General features: G+C 40.2%; 2 protein-coding genes across 2 annotated transcripts; both read right to left on the bottom strand.

Annotated features, from left to right (window-relative positions):
- Positions 1 to 1,748: 1,748 nt before the first annotated feature.
- ik (IK cytokine) lies at positions 1,749 to 11,318 on the bottom strand. Its single transcript, XM_079171631.1, has 20 exons — positions 11,165 to 11,318; positions 10,589 to 10,655; positions 10,405 to 10,497; positions 10,271 to 10,330; positions 10,004 to 10,171; positions 9,574 to 9,688; positions 9,279 to 9,349; positions 9,115 to 9,161; positions 8,795 to 8,958; positions 7,951 to 8,059; positions 7,738 to 7,777; positions 7,439 to 7,652; positions 7,341 to 7,359; positions 5,728 to 5,822; positions 5,363 to 5,436; positions 5,210 to 5,267; positions 4,669 to 4,757; positions 4,475 to 4,583; positions 4,314 to 4,348; positions 1,749 to 2,098 (listed from the first exon to the last, which is right to left on the bottom strand). Exons 1-20 carry the CDS (start codon positions 11,172 to 11,174, stop codon positions 2,071 to 2,073), a joined length of 1,665 nt encoding a protein of 554 aa, XP_079027757.1. The 5' UTR covers positions 11,175 to 11,318; the 3' UTR covers positions 1,749 to 2,070.
- Positions 11,319 to 13,127: 1,809 nt separating this feature from the next.
- ndufa2 (NADH:ubiquinone oxidoreductase subunit A2) lies at positions 13,128 to 14,077 on the bottom strand. The gene is made up of 3 exons (XM_079171667.1): positions 13,963 to 14,077; positions 13,402 to 13,508; positions 13,128 to 13,322 (listed from the first exon to the last, which is right to left on the bottom strand). The coding sequence occupies exons 1-3, from the start codon at positions 14,061 to 14,063 to the stop codon at positions 13,231 to 13,233; spliced, it is 300 nt and encodes a 99-aa protein (XP_079027793.1). The 5' UTR covers positions 14,064 to 14,077; the 3' UTR covers positions 13,128 to 13,230.
- Between the last annotated feature and the right edge of the window lie 1,344 nt (positions 14,078 to 15,421).

Raw genomic sequence — 15,421 nt, 5'->3', positions numbered from 1 at the left:
AGAGGAGCTGATGAAGAGGAGCTGACCTCCTGAAAAAGAAAACCAGACAAAAGACGCTTCAAAAACAAGAGAGGAACTAAAAACTCAAAATCCCATCAGCCACTTCTCCTTTAACGATCATCATTATTATTATCCTGTGAGCCGTGAGCCACACCTGAACTTGAATTTAATGTTTCTTTACTGCTGTAAAACATGTGTTTAGTAGTTACACTGTAGTAGTTAAGTGATACAAGTCGTAGTACTGGTGCTACCTGCAGTACTTAATGTAGTAGAAGTACTGTTACTGTTCATTTATCGGGATTCTCAATGTATTAAGAAACAGAGCTTAACGAGTTCTGACCCTTAACGAGTTCTGACCCTTAACGAGTTCTGACCCTTAACGAGCTTAACGAGTTCTGACCCTTAACGAGTAGAGAATCACAGGTGGGCGTGGTCAGACGGGCAGCATTCTGTCCTTAGCGAGGCAGCAGCTGATTAGTTGATGTTTTTTACAGTAAACAGTGTTTATTGTTGTTTGTTTTTAAGTGTAAATACTGAATGTGTTCATTAAACATTTTAGAATTAAAGGTGAAACCTTTAAAGTGAGTGAAGTCCCGATGAGGTCACAGTCTGAAGTCTTGGGACTTCATCTTTCATTCATTCAAACTTTATCGGGATCACGTTTGTTCACTTTTGTTGTCGGTCATTAAAATATTTAAAACATTAATTTACTCGACTGACACGTCTCCTCCTCTTCATCATCATCTTCAAACTTTTAAAAAATGTTTTTCTTTGTTATTCGTAGAGTCAGTTCTGTTCTCTGATTGGTCCACACCGTGTGTGTGTGTGAGAGATGTATGGAGGTGTGAACCTGTGTGTGTGTGTGTGTGTGTGTGTGTGTGGTCGGCTCTTCCTGTCTGATGAATGTGACCAACAGAGAAATTCAGACAGAAGGTTTGTGTAGATATACACTTGTATATCTACACATCTATAGAATATACATATACATATATATATATATATATATATATATATATATATATATATATATATATATATATATATATATATAAGACATCAATATTAATATTTGGGCAGCTGGTCTTCATTGAAATGTCGTTTAAAAGGTGAAACAGAAGCGGATGTTTTATCGTTTTAAATAGTTTGAAGTTTTGTTTTCTTTGTGCTGAATATTAATCATTCAGGTTTTAATCATCAAATTAAAAACAAAAACAGTCAAACTTTCTGTCTTTGATGTTGAAAAATCCACTTCCTGTTTAGCTGCTGGTGGGCGGAGCTCTGAGGCCTCGTTAGCCTCTCGTTAGCATCTTCAGAAACATGCAGATCTCCATATTCATCCAGATAATTAACTAATGAATAACTAACTCATCTGGAGGATCAATGAGTCCAGATGTCAAAGTGTTAAACGTGTTTCTATCAACAAACAACAAACACAGTTTGATCTGTTAACGAGGGGCTGCGTCTTAACGAGCTCAACAAACACTAATTACAACAAACAAGTTACAACACAGAGCAGCTTTAATTAGAACCAACACACCTCTTAATTAATCAGCTGATGTTGATCTGATAAACAAACTGACGTGTTCCACTTTAGAAAATATCAAAACATGAACCATCGACAGTTTCCACCAGACGACTCGTCTCAAATACTGTCAATATATATATATATATATATATATATATATATATATATATATATATATATATACACACATATATATATACACTTGACAGCAGGGCTCTTCCTGAAACTATAATTTATAATTTATTGGTCCCTGTTCTCAGGGTGGTGCCCCGTTATTAATAATTGTTAATATTGCGCTCCAGACAGACAGACACACAAAATACCAGCAGAGACAACAAACATCAAAACAGAATAAGATCGGTTTCATTGATGTTTAATAATGATTCAATAACATCAGATATCAGGTTACTAACAGAAACTTTGTAAAGTTTTAATGAAGCTAAAACCACAGAAGGTGATCATTTAAGGTTTTTAACTAAAACTAATAATCACATCACAGATCAATAACTGATCACGATTGATCCTGTAGGACAACGAGGAAGTCTTCAGTATTTAGGCCTCTTCACGTCAACCCTGAAACACAAACACATTTAAACACCGTTAACTGACCGTTTACAGACCGTCTACAAGACCGTTTACAGACCGTCTACAAGACCGTTTACAGACCGTCTACAAGACCGTTTACAGACTGTCTACAGACCGTTTACAAGACCGTTTACAGACCGTCTACAAGACCGTTTACAGACCGTCTACAGACCGTCTACAAGACCGTTTACAAGACCGTTTACAGACCGTCTACAAGACCGTTTACAGACTGTCTACAAGACCGTCTACAAGACCGTTTACAGACTGTCTACAAGACCGTCTACAAGACCGTCTACAAGACCGTTTACAGACCGTCTACAGACCGTTTACAAGACCGTTTACAGACCGTCTACAAGACCGTTTACAGACCGTCTACAGACCGTCTACAAGACCGTTTACAGACCGTCTACAAGACCGTTTACAGACCGTCTACAAGACCGTTTACAGACCGTCTACAAGACCGTCTACAAGACCGTCTACAAGACCGTTTACAGACCGTCTACAGACCGTCTACAGACCGTCTACAAGACCGTTTACAAGACCGTTTACAGACTGTGTACAAGACCGTTTACAGACCGTCTACAAGACCGTTTACAGACTGTCTACAAGACCGTCTACAAGACCGTTTACAGACCGTCTACAAGACCGTCTACAAGACCGTCTACAAGACCGTTTACAGACCGTCTACAAGACCGTCTACAAGACCGTTTACAGACCGTCTACAGACCGTTTACAAGACCGTTTACAGACTGTCTACAAGACCGTCTACAAGACCGTCTACAAGACCGTTTACAGACCGTCTACAGACCGTTTACAACCATTTACTAGACCGTCTACAGACCGTTTACAGACCGTCTACAAGACCGTCTACAGACCGTCTACAGACCGTCTACAGACCGTCTACAGGCCATCTACAGACCGTCTACAGGCCATCTACAGACCGTCTACAAGACCGTTTACAAGACCGTTTACAGACCGTTTACAAGACCGTCTACAGACCGTCTACAAGACCGTCTACAGACCGTTTACAGACCGTCTACAAGACCGTCTACAGACCGTCTACAGACCGTTTACAGACCGTCTACAAGACCGTCTACAGGCCGTCTACAGACCGTCTACAGGCCGTCTACAAGACCGTTTACAAGACCGTTTACAAGACCGTCTACAGACCGTCTACAGACCGTTTACAGCCGTTTACAAGACCGTCTACAGACCGTTTACAAGACCGTTTACAGCCCGTCTACAAGACCGTTTACAAGACCGTCTACAAGACCGTTTACAGACTGTCTACAAGACAGTCTACAGACCGTCTACAAGACCGTCTACAGACCGTCTACAGACCGTCTACAAGACCGTTTACAGACCGTCTACAGACCGTTTACAAGACCGTTTACAGACCGTCTACAAGACCGTCTACATGACCGTCTACATGACCGTTTACAGACCGTCTACAAGACCGTTTACAGACCGTCTACATGACCGTCTACAGACCGTTTACAGACCGTTTACAGACCGTCTACAAGACCGTCTACAAGACCGTCTATAGACCGTCTACAAGACCGTTTACAAGACCGTCTACAGACCGTCTACAGGATCGTTTACAAGACCGTCTACAGACCATCTACAAGACCGTCTACAGGATCGTTTACAAGACCGTCTACAGACCGTCTACAAGACCGTCTACAGGATCGTTTACAGGACCGTCTACAGAAGCTTACAGGACCCTCTACAGGCCGTCTACAGCAGTGATTCTCAACTGGTGGGCCGTGCTTTTATTTTGAAGGGGATTTTTATGCAGCGGAGTGCCTTCTATTCACACTCCTTAACAATATTTGGCGTTAATGCCTTGTAATGCTAATATCAGCAGCTGATAAACTATACCTCATGTTGGATGACATCAAACAACAGACCACAGCTCGAATTTAGGCAAGTGGTCATTCTGCATTACAAATGGACGAATCTACAGACATAAACAAAGCTGTTTTACTCGTTTGCGTGAAACACGAGTGGGACGGGGACCGACAGGAACAACTTATCTGCACAACAGAGCTCCTACACTACGACTGCAGAGGTTCAAACTGAACCATCTCTTCATTAAATACATTTGAGAAGTTGAACATTTTCCTCGATTGTCATTAAGGGGTGATGTTGAGAGAACCACTGGTCTACAGGACGTTTACATGAATACACAGGAAACACTCACCCATCAGCCTCCATCTTCTTCCTCTTCTCTATGATCTGAAAACACAGTTTGTTTGTTTATTTATTGTTACCATAGCAACCTGGGGTCCACATTCCTAAAATAGAATGTTTACACCTCGTACAGTAAACAATGATGTCATAATGACCAATAGATGAACTCACAGCACTGATCTTCTTCCACTGTCGGTCCAGTTCTGCCTTCTCATTGGTCTCCTTGAAGCGCCGAGTCTTTCTGCCTTCAGACATCTTGATGCCGTACTGGAAGGCAGCCCTGCAGGGACAATCTTCATCGTCAACCTTCATCATCATCATCATCTATCCATCATCATCATCACACAGCAGGAACTAAGACGTACTTTGGTAGCGCCTCCTTGTTGTTCATATAATCTGAATATTCCTCCTGAGTGTCAAAGTCCCACCGACCCAGAGGACCCTTCTTATTGCCCTGAAACACACACACACACAAGCAGGTTTAACAGCAACATGGGGACCATCGAACCATCACACACACAAGCAGGTTTAACAGCAACATGGGGACCATCGAACCATCTCACACACACACACACACGAGCAGGTTTAACAGCAACATGGGGACCATCGAACCATCACACACACACAGACACACACACGAGCAGGTTCAACAGCAACATGGGGACCATCGAACCAACAGATACACACACATGAGCAGGTTTAACAGCAACATGGGGACCATCGAATCATCACACACACACACACACACACGAGCAGGTTTAACAGCAAATGGGGACCATCGAACCATCACACACACACACACGAGCAGGTTTAACAGCAACATGGGGACCATCATTTGACAGCAAGTACTACTGGCAGTACTAATACTCTAGTACTAGGTGGGGTTTTAAAATGTTTAAAGGGTACCTGGTCCATCTTACTGTAGTCCACCTCCTCATCACTGTCCACAGCCAGGTCGTCCATCCTGTACACACAGACAGGTTTAAAGTACTTATACCTGTATGACTGAGTATTTCTATGTACATACATTATGTGTGTACTAGTGTGCGTGTATCTTACGTAGCAGGGTAACACTCTGCATACGAATTGGATCCTCCAAAGAAATCTCCCAGTTGTTCTTTACCATCTCTCCTCTGAGAACCAGTTCAAACTGGTTAAGGACCAATACTCCAATAGTACTACACACAGTACTCCTGTCCTGTGTACTGTTACACACCTAATTAAAGAAACGTCCTCCAATCAGACCTCTGGACGCGACGTTGAGGCGGTTATCACACAGAAGTGGGCGTGGCTTCATTAAGCCTCTTGATATATATTTTTAATAATGCAGTGGGAGGAGTCAGACTGAGACCTGAAGCTACACTTTAAAGGGTTAGTCCGTCCCTACAGAGACATTCATACATAATTAATACATCAGCTGTCACAGAAGGATATGGTTCCTGGCCCGGCCATTGGCTTCCTGCTGCTCCTGCAAACTTCTCATTGATGATCTTGATCTGATCTCTGACTGATCCAGGACCTGTCGGACACAAACAGACATTAATGAGTTAATGAGCATCTCGTTAGTTAATTTGTTTTGTGTTAAAGTCCTCAGTCTGGTCAAGTGTCACATGATGATGGTGGAAAACAAGCTGAACGTTTTATGACGAAAACCAGTGAATGAGTGTCTTCATTAAATGAATAAATAAATATATATATATATTTATTTAATGAAGACGAATATATATATATATATATATATATATATATATCAGTTCATTTCATGATAGTCTAAATGTTTGTGTATATAGATATCTTTATAGAAATGTTTTATAAATATGTCACATTTACAAGTTAAATGTATTATTTATAGATATGTTACATAAATGTTACATGTACATGTTATATTGATATATTTATAGTATTGTTATAAAATACTTATAAATGTTATAGAAATATAATGTAGTAAAGATATAATGTGATGTCAGTGTGTGTATAGATTTATATATAAATACGTTATACATATAAAATGTTCATAGATGTTACATATTAATGTTAAATATATTGTCTTGTATATTATGTTAATTGTACGTGGATATAATGTTATATCATTATAGTTGTTAAATACATGCATGTTATATATGTTTATAGATATAAAATATAAATATGTTTATAGATGTTTTATAAATGTAATGGTTATCTCTGCTATATAAATGTGTTTATGTTCCAAAATATAATATTTATAGATATGTTGTATAGATGTTATATAAATGTGTTACACAGTTATGTTACATAATTATGTTTATAGATATGTATACAACATATGTTTATAGATGTTATATAAATGTGTTATGTTATATAATTATAATGTTTATAGATATGTATACAACATATGTTTATAGATATGTATACAACATATGTTTATAGATATGTATACAACATATGTTTATAGATGTTATGTAAATGTGTTATAGTTATATAATTATAATGTTTATAGGTATGTTGTATAGATGTTATATAAATGTGTTATGTTATATAATTATAATGTTTATAGATATGTATACAACATATGTTTATAGATATGTATACAACATATGTTTATAGATGTTGTATAAATGTGTTATGTTATATAATTATGTTTATAGGTATGTATACAACATCTTTATAGATGTTATATAAATGTGTTATGTTATATGGTATATAGATGTTATGTAAATGTCTTATAGTTATATAATTATAATGCTTATAGGTATGTTGTATAGATATGTAGATATTGTTATATAGATGTGTTGTTATATAAATATAATCATAGATATGTTGTATAGATGTAATGTCAGGTAGTACCACATGTTCAGGCTTTAAAACAGAAGATAACATAATGACGACGTGCAGCTGTGTCCTTGTTCAGAACAGAATACGGTTAAAATATCAGGAACTGTTTGTTGTAGAGTTATTAGTTTATTCATGATGCGTCTGTATGTTGTGAGTTTTGGTGTTGGGGATTGTGATTTAATAACATCTGATGTGGTTTTAAAAATAAATAAATGAAGTGATTTACCTTCATCCACCTCCAGGACCTAAAGACACAGACAGACGGTTAGTTTGAACATTGATAATAATTATGAACATATAAATGATATTAAATACTCTTCTGACCTGGTGTTCGTCTCCTCGTGGTTTCTCAAAGTAACTGTGTCTCCTGTTCTTGCTGTCTTCCTCTCTCTCTCTCTCCCTCTCTCGTTCCCTCTCCCTCTCTCTTTCTCTCTCCCTCTCTCTCTCCCGGTCTCTCTCTCGGTGTCTGTCTTTGTCTTTGGGAGGTTTGGAGGACGAGGTGGAGGACGGGATGTAGTCCCCGATGTCCTCAAAGATACTGAAACACAAACAGAGACACAGTGTGATGAGTGTTCCTCTGAAACACAGAAGAAGAGTCACATGTTGTGTTGCAGTAAACTGACCTTATATCAGCCTCAGGAGCCCTCTTATCATCCAGTTTACCTAAAACACAAACACAGTCAATAACCTTTCTACTGTTCAGTGTTACTTCATGAGAAAACAACAATCCTCTTTGAGAAACTACAGAAACTACAATCTGCCTGAACAGTAAAGTGTACAACATATCTGTTTCCTCTCCTCATCCCTGTGTGCTCTGTTTCCTCTCCTCTTGTTACCTTTGTCCTTCTTCTTGATCTTCTTGTGTCGTGTTCCCTGTCTGAGGTACGACAGGATCTGAGTCAGCTTCGAGATCACGATGTCGTTGGTGGTGAGAGTCGTCTGAGCCTGGGAGACAAACGGAGATATGATGTCATTATATTGATCACAGATGTAGCTCACATGCAGCATTAATGTGACCATGTAGCTACATGCAGCATTAATGCTAACCATGTAGCTACATGCAGCATTAATTTGACCCTGTAGCTACATGCAGCATTAATGTGACCCTGTAGCTACATGCAGCATTAATGTGACCCTGTAGCTACACGCAGCATTAATGCTAACCATGTAGCTACATGCAGCATTAATGCTAACCATGTAGCTACATGCAGCATTAATTTGACCCTGTAGCTACATGCAGCATTAATGTGACCCTGTAGCTACATGCAGCATTAATGTGACCCTGTAGCTACATGCAGCATTAATGTGACCCTGTAGCTACATGCAGCATTAATGCTAACCATGTAGCTACATGCAGCATTAATGCTAACCCTGTAGCTACATGCAGCATTAATGCTAACCATGTAGCTACATGCAGCATTAATGTGACCCTGTAGCTACATGCAGCATTAATGTGACCCTGTAGCTACATGCAGCATTAATGCTAACCATGTAGCTACATGCAGCATTAATGCTAACCCTGTAGCTACATGCAGCATTAATGCTAACCATGTAGCTACATGCAGCATTAATGCTAACCCTGTAGCTACATGCAGCATTAATGCTAACCATGTAGCTACATGCAGCATTAATGCTAACCATGTAGCTACCTGTAGTATTAATTTGAATGAGCGTCAGTACCTCCATACTCGGACAGTCAGCTTTGCTGCGGATCAGAGTTGTCGGGATGTCGGTATCGGTGAACTCGTCGTCCAGGTCGACCACGTACGCCATCCTGCCGGGCAGGAAGAGCTCGTTCCTCTCCACCTGACCCGTCCTGAACACCACCCGGTAGATGTTCCTCCCTGAGACAGTCCATACAGGTTGAGGAAAACATCAGCGGAACTTCTTCTTCCTAAATATTACAACTTTAGTCTGGAAATATGAACCTTGTCTTCATTTTAAAACAAAAAACCTTGATCATCATCATCAGAATAACTTCAGAATGAAACCAGACTCACCGAGACGAGTCTTGAACTCGATCTTCTCCTCCGGCTCCACGTCTTTCCTGAAAGGTCAGACAGACAGGTCACATTCATCAGTTCTTTTGTAGAAAACTAACTTTAGTGTGAAGTTGATTTGTTATTGACTCAAATAGAATGTTTTAATATATCTGGTTTCATACTTGGCCTCTTTCTGGACTTTCTCCATCATGTCTTCTTCTTCTCTCTCTTTACTGGTGATTTCAGCTCTGACCTGTAACACACACACACACACACACACACACACACACACACACACACACACACACACACACACACACACACACACACACACACACACACACACACACACACACACACACACACACACACACACAGCCCTTGTATAACCCTGTATCTACATGCAGCATTAAAGCTAACCCCGTAGCTACATGTAGCATTACAGCTAACCATGTTGGATAAAGTGTGAACACTCACCTTCTGCAGCAGAGCGAAGTCCAGACCTTTCACCAAGTGAGTGTGCTCCATGTCACCTCCCAAGAACTTAGACTCCTGGATCAGCTGACGCCGTTTCTCTGCTGCTGACTTGTCTCTGAAACAGATAAAATAAACATACAAGTATTAACTACAAATACATGCACGTCACAGCGATGGGTCCTACAGCTCTGTAGTTAGCTGTACTGTTAGCATTAGCATTACTCACGCCTCCGTGGTGGGTCCTGCAGCTCTGTAGTTAGCTGTACTGTTAGCATTAGCATTACTCACACCTCCGTGGTGGGTCCTGCAGCTCTGTAGTTAGCTGTAGTGTTAGCTCTGTTAGCATTAGCATTACTCACGCCTCCGTGGTGGGTCCTGCAGCTCTGTAGTTAGCTGTAGTGTTAGCTCTGTTAGCATTAGCATTACTCACGCCTCAGCGGTGGGTCCTACAGCTCTGTAGTTAGCGGTGGTGCTAATCAGCTCGGTCTCCTCGTAGTCTTTGTTGACTCCGTCTCGTCTCTCTCTCGCTCGGTCTCTGTACTTCTCAGCCAGCTCTCTCTCTCGCTCCATCTCCTGCTGACGTAGCTTAGCATAGTAGCTGCAATGAAGAAATAATGACAATGGAAACATGATCGGATTAAACAGAGCTCAGGATGCTTATCTAATCAATAAGACTTATGATCTCATCAATAATCACCTTTTCTTCTTCCTCCTCCTCGCTGCAGGATCCTCATCTTCGTTGTAATCCCTCGGCATTCTGGGAGATAAAATAATGATCCAGTTACTTCCTTAATCATCATCATCATCATCATCATCATCATCATCACTCACTCATGGTGTCTGGACTTAGAGGGCGGGGCCGAGGAGGGCGTCGCCCTCGGCGTCATCAGCAGCTTCCTGAAGTCGTCATTGGTCAGTTTGGACCTGGAGAGTTAATGAGAGAATGACTACAACGTGTCGGCCATGTTTCCACGATAGTACTACAGAAACACACAAACTGCGTACTAATACTCACTGAGCAGCTGCTCTGTGGTCGTCCAGCTCGTGGCCCTCAGGGGCCAAAGGGTTGGAGTAGCTCTCAGCTGTACACAGAGAACAGCAGTATTTACATAGTAGTATTAAAATGTACAATATGTACCTCTGAGATGTATTACAGTATAAAGTACAATATGTACCTCTAGTAGTACAATAAAACATGTAGTAGAACAATAAAACATGTAGTAGTACAATAAAACATGTAGTAGAACAATAAAACATGTAGTAGTAGTACAATAAAACATGTAGTAGTACTCCACACAGAAGAGCATGCAGCTTTAATTTGTCTGTTTGTTGTGATGCTAAGAGAGGACGGTAGAGCTAAGCTAAGCTAACTGAGCCTCGTGAAGAAGGTGACTCAGCGTCTATACTACTTAATACATAAAGACAATTCTTTAGTTTACTAGTGTTTAGCTTAACTTTAATATGTTGTGTTCTTATTAAACTTAACCTTCATCTCTTTAGCTAAACATTGGCTAGCATGGTGCTAACGCAGGCTAACGTGTTAGCGTGCTAACAGAGCGCTAGCTAGCAGACTTCCGGAGCTCGGACTCACTTTCCGGCATCTCTGCGGCGGAGCGTAGCGTCTCTTCTTCGACTGAAGATTAGCTGGTTTCACAGAAGAAGAAGAACCTTGTTGTTGTTGTTGTTGTTGTTGATTATCTGCGCTGCACGTCGGTTAGCTTCCTCACGGGAACCTCACTCTGTTGTGACCCTAGCGGATGTGACGTAACATCCGGTTCCGCTCTGACAGCGTCACAGTCCCTTTTAATAATCCCAACAAACATGTTTTTATGTTTATTATGTTTATTATGTTTCACTGAGACAAAGATCAATAAACACGATCAGATATTATAAAGGTACAATTACAAATACAGACTTTTAAGTAAAAGTACTGTGTTACAGTACAATATATTCAAAGTATTAAAATGTGACAATTGTACTATTAAATATAATTATTAATACATTCACATTATTAACATGGATAATACTGTAACATTATTAACATTGTTAATAATAAATATTACAATTATTACTAATACATTAAAATTATTACTAATACATTAATATAATTAACATTATGAACATTAATACATTATTATTAACAGTATTCAGATGGAAGGTACTTCTCAGAGTTGTAGCGCAGAAGAAGTATAAAGTAACATAACATGGAAATACTCAGTTCAAGTACCTCAAGCATGTACTTGTACTTGAGTATATGTACTTGGTTTCATTCCACCACCGATAAAACATATTTAAATATTAAGTTTCATGTATAAATCTCACAAACGTAAAATATGAGTTTTACAAGTTTATCACTACAATTTAATCATTGTTCATTATAAAATCAGTGGTTAATTTGATAAAAGATGAAACAGATATTAAGTTAATATTCAGACTGCCTGAAGTGATCATATCATCATTATTCATAAAGAGCTCTGCTGCCCCCTTCAGGTCTACAGAGTCACTGCTGATGATGAAGGTTCTCCAGGACCAGCTGGAGCCGGACTCTTCAACAGCAGCCAGACATTAAATAAAGTTATTAAATATTCAACATGACTTCACACCAATAGACCTGAAATCATTTAATCATAAATAAGATGTTACTAATCAGAGAAGCCTCTCAAACTAAAGGTTCTGTGTATGAAGATGTATCATCAAGTGAGAATACAGTCACTTTATATAATAACAGCAATAACAAAAACATATTTATGCCCCAGTGAATCCACCTTAAGCCCAGTGAAACCCCTTAAACCAGTGAAACCCCTTAAACCAGTGAATCCACCTTAAACCAGTGAAACACCTTAAACCAGTGAAACACCTTAAACCAGTGAAACCCCTTAAACCAGTGAAACACCTTAAACTAGTAAATCACCTTAAACTAGTAAATCACCTTAAACCAGTGAAACACCTTAAACCAGTGAAACACCTTAAACCAGTGAAACACCTTAAACTAGTAAATCACCTTAAACCAGTGAAACCCCTTAAACCAGTGAAACACCTTAAACTAGTAAATCACCTTAAACCAGTGAAACACCTTAAACCAGTGAAACACCTTAAACCAGTGAAACACCTTAAACCAGTGAAACCCCTTAAACCAGTGAAACACCTTAAACTAGTGAAACACCTTAAACCAGTGAAACACCTTAAACCAGTGAAACACCTTAAACTAGTAAATCACCTTAAACCAGTGAAACACCTTAAACTAGTAAATCACCTTAAACCAGTGAAACACCTTAAACCAGTGAAACACCTTAAACCAGTGAAACCCCTTAAACCAGTGAAACACCTTAAACTAGTGAAACACCTTAAACCAGTGAAACACCTTAAACCAGTGAAACACCTTAAACTAGTAAATCACCTTAAACCAGTGAAACACCTTAAACTAGTAAATCACCTTAAACCAGTGAAACACCTTAAACCAGTGAAACACCTTAAACTAGTGAAACACCTTTAATAATCCAGAGAAAATAAAGCAAGATAAATATTAACTATAAACAAAGCAGCAGGAAACAGCGTGACATTAATAATAAGGTTTATTTACATCAACACATTTACATACAAACTGAAAGAATGGAGCCGGTTTGGACTGAACCACTTCAGGGTTTGGACTGAACCACTTCAGGGTTTGGACTGAACCAGAGTCTGCAGAGCTCCGGTCACCTGATCAGCTGACATGTTGTCCACTGAGACGCTGCTCTCTCTCCCAAAGTCTGAACACAGAGATCGTTATTATTAGTTATAATCAATTCCTGAATGAAAGCAATGGAAGCCGTTGAAGTGGCGACTCACCGTATCGGGCCCAGACCCGGGCCTGGACTCCAGAACACTCTCTGATCCGGATCGGGAAGTCCGGGTTGGAGGTCTTTAGAGTCACGTAGTGCTGCTCCACAAAGTCTCTAAACACAGACCGTTAAAGTCTTTATTGTTGATAATATAGTTCAATAGAGATATTATTCAATATAACTTTATTTATTTGATGTGACATACAGACGTTAACAATTCAATATATATGGAACAAGTTAAACATTATTGTTCTGGACCTTTCATGAGGACATTCTCTCTAACCGGACCTCTATCATTTTAATTACTTAAAAGTATTTAATTAAAATTAAAGATATATATATATATATATATATATATATATATATATATATATAAATAATGTCTCAGGTGAGACCGGTCGGTCTTATTAGTCAACAGCTAGCTAGCTAGTTAGCTGCTAACTGTTAGCTGTTAGCTCTGTTCAGGTCACACTCTACTTCGGTTCTATATACTATATATATATATATATATATATGTATACATGTACTATGTATATATACTATACTCTTCGGTCTCTTCCGGTCTCACCTGGCCCCTTTGCTGGCCGCAGAGCTCTGACAGAGGAGGACTCTGATCTCTCTGACGTTCTTTAAACCAGAGCTGAGCGCTCTCACCGCTGAGGCCGCCATCTTAGCTTCTGTCTGTCAAGGACGGGGCGAGTGTTAACACAGCCCGGGGTTGGCACTGTCAGGCAGTCAGGTGGGGAATTGAGTCCTGAGTTCATCCTCACAGGCATCGAACTATCAATAAAGTAAATCATTCATTATGCAGAATGATACATATTATATTAATGTATTCATGTATTCATCACTTTATTGTTTCAGATGGTGAAGGTGGAGCGCATTCTAATAACTTTATACATTTATAATAAAACATAATTAATGGTTATATTTTGTTTTAGTAACTAAAGTTATTATATAAATGGAGTTCAGTAGAAAGTACAATATGTACTTCTAAGATGTAGTGAAGGAGAAGTAGAAAGTAGCAGGTAAAGGAAATACTCAAGTACCTCATACTTGTACTTAAGTACTTGAGTACATTTATTAAGTTACTGTTACTATCTTCTGTTGTTCTTCATCTCAGAGGAACATTCTACTTTTATTAAAAAACATTTATTATTAAAAGTTATTATGTTTAATATGAAAAACACTGAATGAAGAAGTTAAAATAATCCAGATAAACATGAAATAAAGCTGTTAATACACAATAAATACATCCATCCACCATGTTCCTCCTCTGATCCGGGTCGGGTCTTGGTGGCAGCAGTCCAGCAGGCTGACCCAGACTTCCCTCTGCAGCATGTTGCAGCTCATACTGGGGGATCCCGAGGCGTTCCCAGACCAGCTGGGAGATATAATCCCTCCAGCGTGTTCTGGGTCTTCCCCGGGGTCTCCTCCCAGTTGGACGTGCCCGAAAAACCTCCAGTGGGAGGCGTCCAGGAGGCATCGTGATTAGATGCTGAACCACCTCAGCTGACTCCTTTCGACGTGAAGGAGTAGCGGCTCGACTCCAAGTTCCCTCCTGATGTCCGAGCTCCTCCCCCTCTCTCTGAGGCTGAGCTCCTCCCCCTCTCTCTAAGGCTGAGCTCCTCCCCCTCTCTCTAAGGCTGAGCCCGGCCACCCTACGGAGGAAACTCATTTCAGCCGCTTGTAGCCGCGACCTTGTCCTTTCGGTCACGACCCAGAGTTCCTGACCACAGGTGAGGGTCGGAACGTAGACCGACCGGCTCAGCTCTCTCTTCACCAGGACGGTCCGGTGCAGCGCCTGCTCTACTGCTGCAGCCTGTCGACCTCCCGCTCCATCGTACCCTCACTCGTGAACAAGACCCCGAGATACTTGAACTCCTTCGCTTGAGGTCGGCACTCCGTCCCCACCTGGAGGGAGCGATCCACCGGTTTCCGGCAGAGCACCATGGCCTCAGATTTGGAGGCGCTAACTCTCATCCCCGCCGCTTCACACTCGGCTGCAAACCGCCCCAGTGAATGCT

The sequence above is a fragment of the Pholis gunnellus genome (genome assembly GCF_910591455.1).
Source record: "Pholis gunnellus genome assembly, chromosome: 13".
Taxonomy (NCBI): Eukaryota; Metazoa; Chordata; class Actinopteri; order Perciformes; family Pholidae; genus Pholis; species Pholis gunnellus.
This window is presented reverse-complemented; position numbering and strand designations above follow the sequence as displayed.

What these genes read in the sequence shown, in the direction of transcription:
- ik (XM_079171631.1), bottom strand. An exon ending in AGGAGGAGGAAGAAGAAAAG is followed by an intron (nt 10,172 to 10,270) that starts GTGATTATTGAT and finishes TCTTCATTGCAG; the next exon opens with CTACTATGCTAAGCTACGTC. An exon ending in AACAAGGAGGCGCTACCAAA is followed by an intron (nt 4,584 to 4,668) that starts GTACGTCTTAGT and finishes TTGTCCCTGCAG; the next exon opens with GGCTGCCTTCCAGTACGGCA.
- ndufa2 (XM_079171667.1), bottom strand. Translation starts at nt 14,063, where the DNA reads ATGGCGGCCTCAGCGGTGAGAGCGCTCAGCTCTGGTTTAAAGAACGTC. An exon ending in GCGGCCAGCAAAGGGGCCAG is followed by an intron (nt 13,509 to 13,962) that starts GTGAGACCGGAA and finishes GTCTGTGTTTAG; the next exon opens with AGACTTTGTGGAGCAGCACT. An exon ending in CCGGGTCTGGGCCCGATACG is followed by an intron (nt 13,323 to 13,401) that starts GTGAGTCGCCAC and finishes CTCTGTGTTCAG; the next exon opens with ACTTTGGGAGAGAGAGCAGC.